At 38.5% G+C, this 15,273-nt stretch overlaps 1 protein-coding gene across 5 annotated transcripts in view; it reads left to right on the forward strand.

Annotated features, from left to right (window-relative positions):
• ZNF395 (zinc finger protein 395) overlaps positions 1-15,273 on the forward strand; it is a 67,523-nt gene that overhangs the window by 46,073 nt on the left and 6,177 nt on the right. For all 5 annotated transcript variants that reach the window (XM_074209212.1, XM_074209214.1, XM_074209213.1 and 2 more), the window contains exons 3-7: positions 1,994-2,229; positions 3,977-4,086; positions 9,359-9,594; positions 10,367-10,467; positions 11,840-12,125. In XM_074209212.1, the coding sequence (XP_074065313.1) occupies positions 1,994-2,229; positions 3,977-4,086; positions 9,359-9,594; positions 10,367-10,467; positions 11,840-12,125 (969 nt within the window). The remainder of the gene's footprint in view (positions 1-1,993; positions 2,230-3,976; positions 4,087-9,358; positions 9,595-10,366; positions 10,468-11,839; positions 12,126-15,273) is intronic.

The raw sequence follows: 15,273 nt of genomic DNA on the forward strand, positions 1-15,273 counted from the left end.
TACCACAACTTGTTCAGCCATTCCCTTGGTTGATGAGCAGCCTCTTAATTTCCAATTCTTAGCCACCATACAAAAAAGAGGTGCCATAATATTTTTGTACATATAGGACTATTTCCTTTTCCTTTGATCTCTTTGGGATATAGATCTAATAGTGGGTCAAAAAGTACATAGAGTTTGATAGCCCTTTGGATCTAGTTCCAGATGTTCTTCAAAAGAGTTGAAACATTTCACAACTCCACCAGTTTATTAGTGTACCTATTTTCTCACATTCCCCATGAGAGGAATTTTAGAACCTAAAGCCTAGGGTGTTTGTACAACAGACCTTCCTGTTGTCTGTGGGTACACTATAGTATAATCCATAATACCTCTTGCCCCTCTGTTGAAGGAAGTCCTTCTAAAGTCCATAAATCTGACTTGTTGATATGTCTTAGGTTGGCCCAGAGTATTCCTAGAGGCTAATGAAGTGAGTGATATTTATTTTTAATGTTTGCAGAGACTAGTTGGTATATAAATTAGTGCAGGAGTCAGCTCCCTTTAAAAATTAGATCCTGAGATTTTTTTCATGCTTTTTTTCCCTGAGAGTTGATATATATAAAATGGATTTTTAAAATTGAGGCAAGAGTAACCCTGATTCATTGTGGATGATCAGTCAGCAGTAGGCTGGTTGTGGATAGACACAAAGAAAGCAGCTTGAATTGACATTGGAAGCTAAGATGGGGGTGAATGGCACTCACTGTCTTGTGTCAAGTGCCCTCATGATTTAGAATGCTGGACCATTGGGGGGCTTTGGGTACGTGCAGAACCTTGCTGCTTCTTCCATTCTTTTATGACTTTTTCTTCCTCTTCTTTGGTGCTGGTTGTATGTGGTTGGTGGGAATTTTTTAATGTTAGATGCATCTTGAGATAAGTGATTTGACTGGATGATTCCTTTCTCCTCTGTTGTCCACTTGCTTCAGTTTTCCAGTGTCACCTACTCCTTTGAGTTATGGGGAGGGGAAGATAAAATGACCCTTTAGAATCAAGGAGTTAGGACCAAAGTTGATTCGAGGAGAAATTTGGTCTTGAACTTTCTTTTCTTTTTTTTTTTTGTGGTTTGTTTTGTTTTTAATGGCAACTTTGGGATCAATCTTTTGTCATTCAGGAACCATGGATAGCAGCAGGTGAGGCTCTAGGACTGGATGGAAATGGGGAATGTAGACTAAAGGTTAGATACCCTTGACAGAGCACTCCTAGAGGAGAGAACAAAACCATTTGTCAGGTCAGAACCAAGTGAGCCATTTCAACCCGGGGTGGTAAAGTATCAGAGGCAGCATATTGTGTAATGGATAGTATTGGCTTGGGAGTCTGGATTGACCAAAGTTCACATTCTACCTCTGCCAGGGACAATTGTCTGTTTACTTAATTTCCATGAGTCTACAATTTTCCTCTCTGTAAAATGGAAATAATTCCTATACTGATTATCTCATGGGTTTGTTAGGTGTATATAAGTTGGAATTAATGTATATATAGTGATTTGTTTCATTCTCCCTCTGTCATCTAAGTGGATAGTTAGTAGACTATAGTTGTGGAATAACATGATCAGTAAATTTTTTTTTAAGCTGTATATACATATTATGGAAAAAGTTCTTCTAAAATAGGGACAGAAGGAAGACCAGAGAAGAGTTGTTGGGTCCTGAAAATCAGATGTTTGTTTGTTTGTTTTTTTTTTTTTTTGTAAAGGACTCATATAACTTAAGAAAATTCTCTGCCTTGATTCAAAACTTTTATCTGGGATTTGTTGAGGCAAAAAACAATTCAGCGTTTAGCCTGGGTCCTCCAGGTGGGAACAGATGCTTGGGTACTCCTGTATAAGAGGAAAAGTATGGGCATGAGAAAGCAGCAGCAGTCTCTGGCAGACAGGTCCAGACATCTGAACTTGGGGGTGTGTTAGAACCTGGGAATTGACTTACAAAGCATGACTATGACATTCTCTTTTTCTTTCTCTTTTTCTCAGGTTTGTGTGTGGTATGGGGGCCAGGAGTGTGCAGGAGTGGTAGAGCAGCATAACTGGGCAGAAGATAAGGTAACAGTTTTGCTGCTAGACCAGAAATTACAAATCTGCTGCAAATCAGAGGAGGTGTGGCTGCCAGAGCTGAAGGGTTCTGGGCCTCAGCTTCCACCAGCCCTGGAACAGGCAGCTCCTACTACAGCGTTCAGATCTGTCTCCAGGAATATTGATGTCCCAAAGAGGTTTGTATGGGAAGGAACTGGGTCCTTGAATGTGTGGGTAGCTGTGTATATGAGGAAGACCTAAATCAGAAGGGGCCTGGTTAGAGGGACAAGAGTTTAAGGGGTTCCTTCTTGCCAGGGCCCTATCTAAGGGGGTACCTTCTTTTGTATTTATACAGACTCCAAGTTTTAGGGATGGTTAGAACTCAGGACTCTCTCTCTTTCACTCAGTTTTAATTTGGGAAAATTTTAATTTTGAACTCTTTCTTAATAATAATAATAATAATTAACTTTTATGTAGCCCTTTAAGATGTGCACAGAACTTTCTGTTTTATCTCATTTAAATTGCATGACTCTGTGAGGTAGGTAACTATTATTCTCATTTTATAGCTGAGGGAAGTGAAGTTGAAAGCCCTTAAGTAAACTTGTTCAGGGTCCCAGATCTTGAACATATCTGGGACAAAAACTGAACTTAGATCTTGGACTCCAAGACTAAAATTTGTTCCCAGTACCATATTGCTGCCTTGGGGGGGGGGGGGGGGCGGTGCTCAGATCACTGTAAAGAGGGTTAACTAAGTGAGTTCTTTATCATGGCTTTCACCATGTCTCTATGCTCACTATTTTTCCTTCTCACCTATAACTTCTATCAGTTTTCTATTTCAGTAAAGAGGAATGTAGTGATGTGAATGATCCCAAGTATCATGGAATTGAAAGATTCTTTGAACTTAGCTTTAGGGCAGCTAGGTAGGGCAATGAGTGGTGTTCCAGAGCAGAAAACACCTAGTTCAGATATGATCTCAGACACCAAACAGGTGTGTTATCTATCCTGGATGAGTCATCTGACCCTATTTGCCTCAGTTTCCTTATCTGTGAAGTGAACTGGAGAAGGAAATAACAAATCACTCTGGTATCTTTGCTAAGAAAACCTCAAATGCAAAGAATGAGACAGAACTGGGCAGTAATAGTGTTAATGATATTCTAATTTGTGTATGAAACCTCCTTTATAACCTTACTCTCCGACTTTGAGGAAGTCAGTTAGCCTGTTTCCTTACCTTTTAAATGAGGGGATTTTATTGGATAGTAGTCCTGGATGGCTTTCCATAAACAGGACATTGCCCTGTACTCCAGCAAATTAATGGGGATTGGTCTGAAGTTTGCATTTAACTTTACTCACATGAATAATACAACCTACAACATGATTTTTTTTTAAAATGGGAATCTGACCTGTGTGCTTTACATGTCTTGTACAAAAAACACGATATATATGAGGGCCAGCTAAGAAATCTAGTACCTAGAACCCTGGGCTTGGAGTCAGGAAGACCTCAGTTCAGCTCTGGTCTCTGACACTGACTAGCTTCTGTCTGCCTCAGTTTCCTCTTCTGTAAAATGAGGATAATATTGTAAAACTCAAAATAAATAAAATTTAAAAAATAAATAAAATTTAAAAAAAAATTTTAAATAAGTGTGATAAAAGTCCTATCTCCCAGGCTTGTTCTGAGGAGCAAATGAGGAAATATTTGTAAAGTATATAACACAAGTGGGGTACAAAGTAGGAGATTAATGATGCTTGTTCCCCTTCCCTCCTCTCCTGATTTGGGTCATGTTCCTTGAGGACCCAAGAATTTGTTGGTGGATGTATCCCAGAATTGCGATAAAGTGTTCAACACACATGCATTAATCATCAGGAGAAGCTTGTGGTTTTTGCAGGATCATGGAATTCTTTTGGACCATCTTAACCTTTTTTACCTCTCCCTCTGTTTGGATTCAGGAAGTCAGATGCAGTGGAGATGGATGAGATGATGGCAGCCATGGTCCTGACCACATTGTCTTGCAGTCCAGTAGTGCAAAGTCCTCCTGGTGTTGAGTGCAATTTACCTGGTGAGTCTTGCCACCAATTCCTCCCAGAAAAGTCCTGAGTGGGTATCTGGCTTGGAAGAAGCTCTTTAAACTTAACCTTTTTTTTTAGCAGTCAAGTACAAGAAGCACTGGCCTGGAAATGAGTATTCCTGGATTCTGTTCTCAGTCACATTCCACCTTATACTCTCTGAGTGACCTTGTGTTAGTTGCCTCCCTTCTCTTTCCTCAGTTTCCTCACCTGGGGAGGAAGGATCCTGAAGCATTTTGAAGATGAATGAGAGCACTGGACAGAGTCTCATTAACCAGATGTGTAAGTTCCTCCATGGGAGTAAGTTAGGCACTTTGGTGGGGAACTTGAACTTAGGCCAGTAGAGGGATATTCTGTTTACTAGGAAAATAGCAATTGAGTGACCCCTCTCCAAGTGTCTTCATCAAGCCTTGTAAACCATGATAAGCCTATGAGTCATACCTCTAAAAAAATTAAGTTAAGCCTGATAATCACTTCAGTCATGAGCAAGAAAATGTTTTAATGGAAAGTAAAAATGTGACAGCAGATTGATTCTCTTTTGGAATGTTTTTGACATTATTTGAAAGAAGCCATTGCCATTCCTTTGGGGAGAATGGTTGGTGAACATTTGTAGTTTGATCAAATTACAGTGCAGGGGTGGCCTGAAACTTACTCCCAGGGAAAAACTTTACTTACTGGCTTAGTCAATTTAACTTATTGTCAATTATTCTGAGTTTTTTGGGAGAATATTATTTTTTTTGCTAAAAAATGTAATCATGATTATATTATTAGCTTATTAGTTACTTTTAAAAAGTTCCTTTAATATTTAAATATTTGTCTTCTTCAACATCAAGGAATAGATTGATAATATAATTTAGTCATTGAAATTTCATTTGCTGACTCTGCACATCTTAAACACTTTAACAAGTAGATGAATGAAATCAGATTTTGGAACCTGTGAGAATGGAATTAGATTAAATATGTTACATATACATATGTATACATATATGCTATAATATAGAAATAAAAGAAAAATACTAGATAGTGTATGAATATTATATACTGTCATCACATATAATACAACTTAATCTGTAAAATAGCAAATATATACTAAACAAAACATATTGGTATGTTTATATATTATATGTATATAGAGAGTGCATATATACATGTATTTTAGCGCTCACTTGTGTGCGTGTGTGTGTGTGTGTGTGTGTGTGTGTGTGTGTGAGAGAGAGAGAGAGAGAGAGAGAGAGAGAGAGAGAGAGAGCGCTTTTAATTCAACCATTGGATCTGCCAAGGGTAGGCCAGAGGCAGAGGAGAGAAAGATATCAAGTCCTACCACTTCATTGTACTTCATTCTTTAGCTCAGTTGACCACAGTTACAGCCACTATCTTTCCTTTCTCTGAAATGTTTTCAGCTTTTTTTCTCAAGAAATTAACTTATTTTAAAACTCTAAACAGAGGGTGATTATCATTGGAATAAGTGGGAAAGTAGCATTTAATTTAATAGCATGTAATTTTCCTGAAATTCTTTATTTTATAAAGCAAGGTAACTTTGATAACTTTTCTAAAATTACACCCTATTTAAAAGTATTAAAGTTACCAGTAGCTATGTGAACACCAATTTTTGTGTGGAAATAGGAAGAGTTAAATAAGGATTACTGTTGAGTTAGTAGCAATATAAATTGTTTAGAAAACAGAATGTTCCATTACAGTCTTGGCCCATGTATATTGAGTGTGATCTCATAAAAGGCAGCACATATATTTTCTATTCTTGGCACGTAGTACTTAATAAATGCTTATTTAGGAGCAGCTCAGCAGTGCAGGATAGAGCACCAGTCCTGGGGTCAGGAGGACCTGAGTTCAAATTTGGCCTCAGACACTAAGTAGCTGTGTCAGTGTTCCTTGGCCAATCACTTAACCCTTTTTGCCTCAAAAAAATGCTCACTCATTCATTGACAAAGTCTTGACATTGTCCTAATGATATAGAACATACACATACTTGGTCCTGGCTTTTGAAGAATCTACTAATGAAACCCATTTATTATCTACATAATATAAGTGGAAATAATTTTTTGTTTTGATTTTTCATCTTTTTTTAGAAAAATACTATTTTTCCCCCTCTTAAAAATTTTGGCTTACTTTAAGAGCAGCTGGGGATCAAAGTTTGCTTAAATCTTGACCTGCTTTTAATTTCTGACCCAGAGCTCTTCTTTGTTTCCTAAATCTTGCCTGATGGTTCCAGCCAAGATTAAATTCATGCTTCCTGATGTCTGGCTTAAGCCATGAATCAATATTTGAGCTTTTATGTAGTTCAGGGACTTGGTTACTTGGAACTCTCATAATATAGTGGGTTGTGAAAGTTTCAAGATATAAAAAATTGGAAACATGACTCATTTACTCAACCTTCAGTTTTCTTGCAGGAGGAGAGATTCAAGGAAAGTCTTGACGAGGAAGCCATTTTAGTTATATGGGACAAAAGAGTAGGTTAAAGGCAGGAATATTTTGCTACCACAAATGTTAGGATAGTGTACTTTGAAACCTGCTGTGAGGAGGTCTAATGTAATGTTAATGGCAATAGAAGAACTGGTAGAAGTTTTTCTTGTTTTATCTTACAAGACACTTGGTAACTGTAGGGTTCTTATTTCCTGTCTTAATTGAAAAACAAACTTGTTGTCTAAGATTTTCATTGATATAGTCTGTGTTTTGCAACTCTACAAGTTATCCTGAATCAAGTATTTGAAAGAAATTGGACCATCCCTAAAACAAGAAATAGGAAAGAGTGTTTAGTAAAAACTGAAAGTGCAACTCACATATTGTCATTGCATTTCTTCAAAGACTGATGGTGTTCATCACATACATTCTCCCCCTGTCTCTGAGTAGAGAACTGATAGAGAAAAAATTTATAATTCTAACACTTTACCAGGCGAATGGCACCTTATCTGAGATAGCATTGGTAGTCTTTCCATATGGCTGGTCACCACCATTTCCTCACTATTACTGTCCCCATGGGACATGGTTACTTTTTTCTTAATTTCCTACTTCTTACACATTACCTGCCAATTCTTTCTTGTTATTCAAGACTAGGGCTTCATTGTTGCTTCATCTCTTTTTTTTGGGGGGGGGGGAGGCAAGGCAATGAGATTAAGTGACTTGGCCAAGATCACACAGCTAGATAATTATTAAGTGTCTGAGGCTAGATTTGAATTCAGGTCCCCTGACTCTAGGGCTGGTGCTCTATCCACTGTGCCACCTAACTGCCCCTTGCTTCATCTTTAATATTAATTTCATCTCCCGGAATCAGATGTCAGAATTCTTTCAGACACTCTGGAGTAAAATTTGATTTCCAAATGATAAACAGATGGTTAAAGCCCTGTTTTGGTTGCTTTATCTTGCCTCCTGGTCAATTTTATAATCTGTATTTGAAAATGTGTCATTCATGTTTTTGGTGTCTGGGCAGTCCTACAACATTTTCATACAACATTATTATAGGATTAAGAGCTAGAAGAGGGGCAGCTAGGTGTCATAGTGGATAGAGCACCAGCTTTGGAGTCAGGAGGACGAGTTCAAATCTGACCTCAGACACTTAATAATTTTCTACCTATGTGACCTTGGGCAAGTCATTTAACCCCATTGCCTTAAATATATAACATTTTTTAAAACAGCTAGAAGGGACTGCAGAAGTCATCCTAGTTCAAATCCCTCATTTTACAGATGAAGAAACTGAGTCTAAGAGATGTGTTTTTACCTTAGAGTGGTGTATCCCATAGGACAGACTTCTTCAGAAAGCTTTTAAACAATTTTTCATAAAGAGAATGTCTCGCATCATTTGCAGAGTTCCCCATATGCAAGGTTTATTTTGTCTTCATATTCATGTCTTCCCCTTTAACCTTTATCTGTTTTACTGATCAGAATCAGAACCAAAGTAGCACTTTTCCTGGGTTATAACTTCTTCCACCTTTTGAAGAATCTTTAAATCTGTCTTATTTTGACAATTTAAAGCCAGCCTTTAGAAGATAAAAATACAGCTTAGTAAATTGCATTGTCTCATAACTATGTTTGGTCCTATCTTTACACTCTCTTCTCCTTTTGTTCTTTACCCCTTTTGCCTGCTTCTTAGTGCCCTCCTTTTTTTGGTACCTGTTGATCTTGGCTTTTAGAGTAAATGCCAACCCACAAGAACATGTCTTACTGTCAGTTAACTGACTGGCTGTTTGAAACTTTTCCTGAAATCTCTCTGATACTACCTATGTCTGCTTTTCATGGATTTTTGTATCATCTTATACATGGATATGGTTTTCTCCTTAACAGGCTATAAGGTTTTTTTTTTAAGTGTAGAGAAGGCTTTTCAATTTTTCTTGTGACCCTAGTGTCTGACATATGGAAGTGCTTAATAAATGATTGCTGATTGATAGCGTTGCACTTTGAATTGTCAGCTATTCTTAGTGGTCCAAGATTGCCAAGTCTTATGTATTGCTAAGTGCTTGAGGATACCTATATATTTCTGTCCCTTGGGCAGTGTGGGGTTTAACCATTTTAGTGCATAGAATGGTGAAATCAGTTTTTATTTGCAAGGGTTCTTAACTTTGGGGTCTGGAAACTTTTTTCCTCATATATAAAATGGGAATAATAATAATAACTACATAATTTGCCTTATAGGATTGTTGTTATGAGAATAAAATGAGATAATTAATGTAAAACTGAAAAATTTAAGCATTGTAGAAATGTCAGTAGTTATAAATAGTAAGAATAATGGTGGTCAACTTGAGAACTTGAATTGCTTGTAAATATTAGCCCTTGGTAAACTACATTTAAAAAATATTTATGATTCTTCTTTTCAAGAGACCCTGTTTGTGAACATGATAACTTGATGTTTCCGTCTTGCCTCAGGTGGGAAGGATATTTATGTAATAGCATTTCCTAGGTGGTATCCCTCTGTATTTTAATTTTCTGCTTGCATTCTTCCCCATATTTGCCATTAGGGCCCTGTAGAGGCCTGGGATGATTTTAGATGGCCTTCTTGTAAGATACAGTAGACCAGCATCATAAATAGCAACCAGATCTAGACACCCAGACTTTCAGGCTAGAACTTGGGGTAACTTTGTTTTTGCCATCCAGTACTTTGGGTTTTATCAGTTGAGATAAACTGTAATATGTACATGTGGAAAAGAGTGAGCTGTTTCCATCCAACATGAAGAGGGATGTACCTGTTCCCAGGTGTTTTGTGGGATGACCATGCCTACAACCCCTTGAGGCCCTCATCATCTCTTCTTTCCTGCACAGCATCCCGAACATCTTGTGACCTTTGGAAGGAGAGTGGAGATGTATCAGACAGTGGCAGCAGTACCACCAGTGGGCACTGGAGTGGGGGCAGTGGGATATCCACTCCATCTCCTCCTCACCCTCAAGCAAGTCCCAAATATTCAGGGGAAGCCTTTGGCTCACCAAAAGCTGACAATGGCTTTGAAACAGACCCTGATCCTTTCCTGATGGACGAACCAGCTCCACGCAAGAGAAAGGTATTGGTATGGTGGTGGGGAAGTGGTGTTGCCTGTATAATATAGGCTAGCATTATCACTATATTAAATTGATCCTAGCGAAAAGGACACAAATGAGCCTGAAGCCTTCTTTGATTTTCAAAAAAATAAATCTTGTTTAACTCTCCCATTTCTATATTTCTCATTTTTCCGTCCCCTTTTACTTTAACATTTTTAAAATTTTATTTTTAGCATTATAATTTTTTTTAAAAAATTGAGTTTGAAATTCTCTTTTTCTTCCCTTACCCATTGAGAAGGCAAGAAAGGTGATATCAATTATAGGTGGGAAAATCTGCAAAATATCTTTTTCCCTTTTGCCTTGATGCCAAACTTTCCTTGACCTTATGGCCTTCCAAAGACCCTCATCATCCTCTTCTCAGGGACCTCATCTCCCTATGTGAATCCTTAGGTTTCTCCTCTTAAGGCAAGGATGGATTGAGTTTCTATTTTTTATCCTTGGGGCCTAGAAAGGCTGCTTTATAATACATTCATGTTGATTGATTTGTAGTCTTCACACTAATTTATGCCTTATTACTTCTCCTCCTACATAGAGATTTCTATTATTTTTTTCTCTCTCATAGCACCAACCATTGCCCAAACCTCTAGGATCCAGGGTCCAAACTTTTCAGTGAGCAGTGTTTATGCCCTATAGAATCCAGTCTTAAAACAGTGGCACCTCACTGTACTCTCTCTCTTAGGTAGGAAAGGTAATATAGGGCAAATGTGTAATGTATAGGATTTATTTTCTTCTCAGAACTCAGTGAAGGTGATGTACAAGTGTCTGTGGCCAAACTGCGGCAAAGTCCTGCGATCTATTGTGGGTATCAAGAGACACGTCAAGACCCTCCATCTAGGGTAAGTCAAGGAGCAGGTGCTGGCCCTTACCTTGGGCTCAGGTATTCCTTTTTCTACCTCTCCTGGTGGTTTCTCTCTTTCTCTCTCTCTTTTTTTAAAGTTTTTGCAAGGCAATGGGGTTAAGTGGCTTGCCCAAGGCCACTCAGCTAGGTAATTAGGTGTCTGAGGCTGCATTTGAACTCAGGTACTCCTGACTCCAGGGCCAGTGCTCTATCCACTGTGCCACCTAGCTACCCCATCCTGGTACTTTCTCTGTAGCCTTCTGCCCCAGGATGTTTTGAGAAATTGGTACATCTGTCTTCTCTTTTCTAGGGCTTGTCAAGACTGGTTAAAAACAAACAAACAAACAAAAACCTCTCCCTGGCTCTTGTGCCCTTTTTGAAGACTCTTCTTTAGTCCTAATGGGGGGGAAAAAGAAGTAAATTTGCTGAGTGCCTATATTATTCATACTACCTGGGACCTCCCATGGTTGTCTTTCTTTCTTTGCTGAATTAACAGTGATTCTAATGGTCTCACTTTCTAGGTAGAGGGAGAGGAATTGCTTAGGTTTGATAGTTCATATACAGGCTATTAAGTCCCATTAGCTGGCCTCTTTACTAGCTCTTCCTGAAGAAAAGTGACTCTGTTGACTTGACTAAATTAGATGAGGGGAAACTGCCTCCAAAGAGAGTTGGACCAAGTCACCATGGTGGAAACTCATGAGGAAAGAAATACTGACTCAAGAAGAGACTGCCTTAGAGGATTCCTAGTCAGGAAGTCAGATGAAGCCTACAATGAAGAAAGATGTTGTCCCTATTTTTCAGAAAAGGGGATTCTCCAATTTTTGGGGAAAACATTTCCCCTCTGATTTCTCTGTTAGATTACAAGCTCCTTGAGAGCAGGGGCTGTTTTTGCTTAGCTTGGTGCCTGTTCCACTTGCTGCCTTCTTGATTGACTTAATGAATTGGCTAGAGTGGTGTCATCTGATGGCAGTAGGCTGGGAGAGAAGACTCTTAGCTTTTCTCTGGTTCTATCCCTGATTTCCTCTGTCTCCCCAAGCCAATTACTTCCCTTATACATCTCAGGCTTGTCTATATGGTTGTAGGGTTGGGGAACTAAAGGTGAAGATGACTAGTTTCTTCTTAAGGAGCGGTGGGGGGTGGGGCTTCTACCTTTGGAGTCATTGTAGAACCCATAGACAGCCTTAGTTTGACCTTCATGTTGCCAGTTTGGGATATTTCCTCCTTCCCCTTGTAGCCTATCATGCTTCTCTTTTTACTCTTTTGTTTCCTTCCTCCTGGCAAACCACTGTGACTTTCCCAGAGTCAGGAATACAACTGTCTGCTGTCTTAAACCGAATCCTTATGATTCCTCCTCTATTTTTTTCCGATAGGGACAGTGTGGACTCTGACCAGTGGAAACGGGAAGAGGATTTCTACTACACCGAGGTGCAGATGAAGGAGGAAGCTGCTGCTGTGACGGTTGCTACTCCCTCAGCTGAGACAGTTCCCATCCAGAATATGACCAACCCACCCCTTGCCATCCTACCACCATCCCTGCCCCAGGCAGAGTCATTAGTCCTGGAACACCCTGTCTTGGAACCTTACTTGTCCACTGGTGCTCTCAGCAAATCGGCCCCTGGCTCTTTTTGGCACATTCAGGCTGACCATGCATACCAGGTATGGAGAAACAGACTTGGAGTGATCCTGGGTACCTGTGATAGACATTGGCAGTTGGAAACCTGATTAATATTTGGGCATTCTGATCTAGAGTCTAGTTGGCTTAAGGTTTGACCTATTAGCCAAGCTCCTAATCCTTTCACATAAGTCTCTAGAACAATTCAAATTAGTTTATTTTCAAGGGAACCAGATTGGACTCAACTCTGGGAGAAGGGACATTTCCTCATCACTGGGATTTATGTAATACGTAACATAAAACATAAATATAGTCAGTATCCTGGGGAAAATCTCTCTTCTTCCTGTTCCATCTGTAGGGTAGGGTACAGTAAACACTTCATAATGCCAATTCATTATTTGACTTGAAGAAAGATTATAGACTTTGTCTAAACAATCCCCCTGTAAAATATGTAGAAAGTACACAAAGCAGGAATATGTTTCACAATTTTCTCAATATTTCTAAATGTTTTAGGCCTCTGAGGTGGTCCTGTATGACTTGGTAGTATTATCTTGTTTGTCCCTTAGCTGTGTTGGCAATAGATGGAACTATAGGTATATACAAGATTTCAAGAATGAAAAAAAAATCTTATTAGCTTATTAGAATGTGTAAATATATATGAACAATCTATCTTCCATACAGCTGCCAAATTGATAGTCCTTACAATCCACTGACCATGTCATTACTGAAATATCTTTAAAGACTCTTGTCTCTCTTGCCCTTATAATAAAAATACAAGTTTCTCAGTCTGGTATTTAAAATTCTCCACCATCTGGCTTCCTTATTTCCAAATTATTTCATTTACATTAATCCTCTCTCAAATTCTCCATGTCAGTGAAGCTGGTCTGCTAGCTGTTCCCTCACCACAGTCTTTCATTTGCCTCTGTGATCCCTCATGTCTAGTAGGCATTTTCTCCCTTACATCTGCTATCTTAGCTTCTTTCAAAGCACTTCCTATGGGAGGTATTTCCTGAGCTCTCCATGTTAGTGACAGTGTCTCCTTCAAGAAATTATTTTGGGGGCAGCTAAGTGGCACAGTGGATAGAGCACCGGCCCTGGAGTCAGGAGTACCTGAGTTCAAATTATTTTGTATTGATTTCTGTACATGTAGGATGATGGGTCAAGCATAGGTACTATTTCATTTTTGTCTGTGTATCCTCACAGTGTCTTGCTCTCAATAAGAGCTGAGTAAATACTTGTTTGGTTTTGGTTTTTTTTTTAAGTTTTTTTAGGGGCAGCTAGGTGGCACAGTGGATCGAGCACTGGCCCTGGAGTCAGGGGTGCCAGAGTTCAAATTCGGCCTCAGACACTTAATAATTACCTAGCTATGTGGCCTTGGGCAAGCCACTAACCCCATTATCTTGCAAAAAGAAAACCCTAAAAAAAAAGATTTTTTAAAAATGTCTTTTGATTTTTGTACATCACCATAGTTTCCCCTAGTATTCCTCTGCCTTCTCCTCCCAAAGAGCCATCCCATAAGGCAAATCATGTATTTTAAAGACAAAAAAAAAGAGAAGAAGAAAAAACTCGGCATAACTGATCAATACATTTAAAAAGTCTGAAAACATATGCTGTGTAAAATACCAAAGACCTCTTATCTCTGAAAAGGGATAGAGTAAAATTAGTTTCTCATTGAGCCATGCCTGTTTTTGATAATTTTGCAACATTACTTTTTAATTTTTTTGTAGTTTTTTCCATTTACATTGCTGTAGTTACTGTGTATACTGCTAACTTCACTCTTCATCAGTTCCTATAGATCTCTCCACACTTCTGTGTATTTATCACATACATCATTTCCTACACAGCACAGAAATGTTCCATTTCCTTCATGTGCCACAATTTGTTTAACATTCCCCAAGTCAGTAGTTATCTACTTTATTTACAATTCTTTCCATGTTCTCTCTCTTGTTCTCTCTCTTTCTCTCTCTCTCTCTCTCTCTCTCTCTCTCTCTCTCTCTCTCTCTCTCTCTCACACACACACACACACACACACACACACACACACCCTACCACTGTAGATATTTTATTGTAAATGGGGACTTTCTTCTTAATGATCTCTTTAGAATATAAGCCTCAGAATGAATTCCTCTTGGTCCTTTTAAAGGGAAGTATTTGTTGAATTGAGCAGTGTTTCTGATAACCAGGAGAATTAGAAGCCTGAAGAAGCAAATGATGTGATGAGTTTTCAGCCTTTGTTAAAAACCTTTCTTGCTTTAAGTCTGTCCTAATTTATAAAGCAGGGTAGCTAGGTAGCAAAGTGGTTAGAGTGCTTGACCTGGAGTGAGGAAGACCTGAATTCAAATTTGATCTCAGACACTTCCTAGCTGTGTGATCCTGGACAAGTCACTTAATCCTATTTATCTATTTCCTTAACTATAAAATGAACTGAAGAAGGAAATAAATACTCTAGTATCTTTGCCAAGAAAACTCCAGTGTCGGGTCACAAAGAGTCAGATACAACACAAAAGGAAGAACTTAGAAAGCATTCTACATCTCTTTTCCTCATTGTAGAGGCATCTGGTGGTACTGTGGATAGAATGTTGGGTGTGTGAACTTGGGCAAGTCTATTAACTTCTGCCTCAGTTTCCTCATCTGTTGTTCAATGGGAATAATAAGAGCATCTATCTCTTTGGGTTAATTGAGGATCAAATAAGTTGATAATTTGTAAAAGTGCCAGTACAGTGTCTGTCACAGAGTAGACACTTACAGAAATGATTATTTCTTCCCTTTACTTCCCTCCTTTCAACTTTCTGCTTTGCTCTTAGTGGCATTCTGAAAGGGGGGAGGGGAAAAGCATTTATTAATAAGTACCTTTCTGTCAGACACAATACTAAATGATTTACAAATATTACCTCTTTATCAATATTTATTGTCATATATTTTTATAAATTAGGAATATTAGCTACTATAAAGTCTTATGATTAATTTAAAAAAAATTCAGGACATGGTCATCCCAAATAGTTATCTCAGGAGTTATATACTTTTTTCAAGGATACTACCATTATCATTCTTACTATTTTTGGAACCAGGTTTTGGGAATTGCCCTTTTGGAGCCTAATGCACTTTCTTTTGAACAGTCTTAGTCTTGGTAAAACATTTGTGTTTTGAAGATGGTTTTGCTTTTTGGAAATTCCAGGGAGCCAGGTTTGATAA

This window comes from Macrotis lagotis, chromosome 1 (assembly GCF_037893015.1).
Source record: "Macrotis lagotis isolate mMagLag1 chromosome 1, bilby.v1.9.chrom.fasta, whole genome shotgun sequence".
NCBI lineage: Eukaryota > Metazoa > Chordata > Mammalia > Peramelemorphia > Peramelidae > Macrotis > Macrotis lagotis.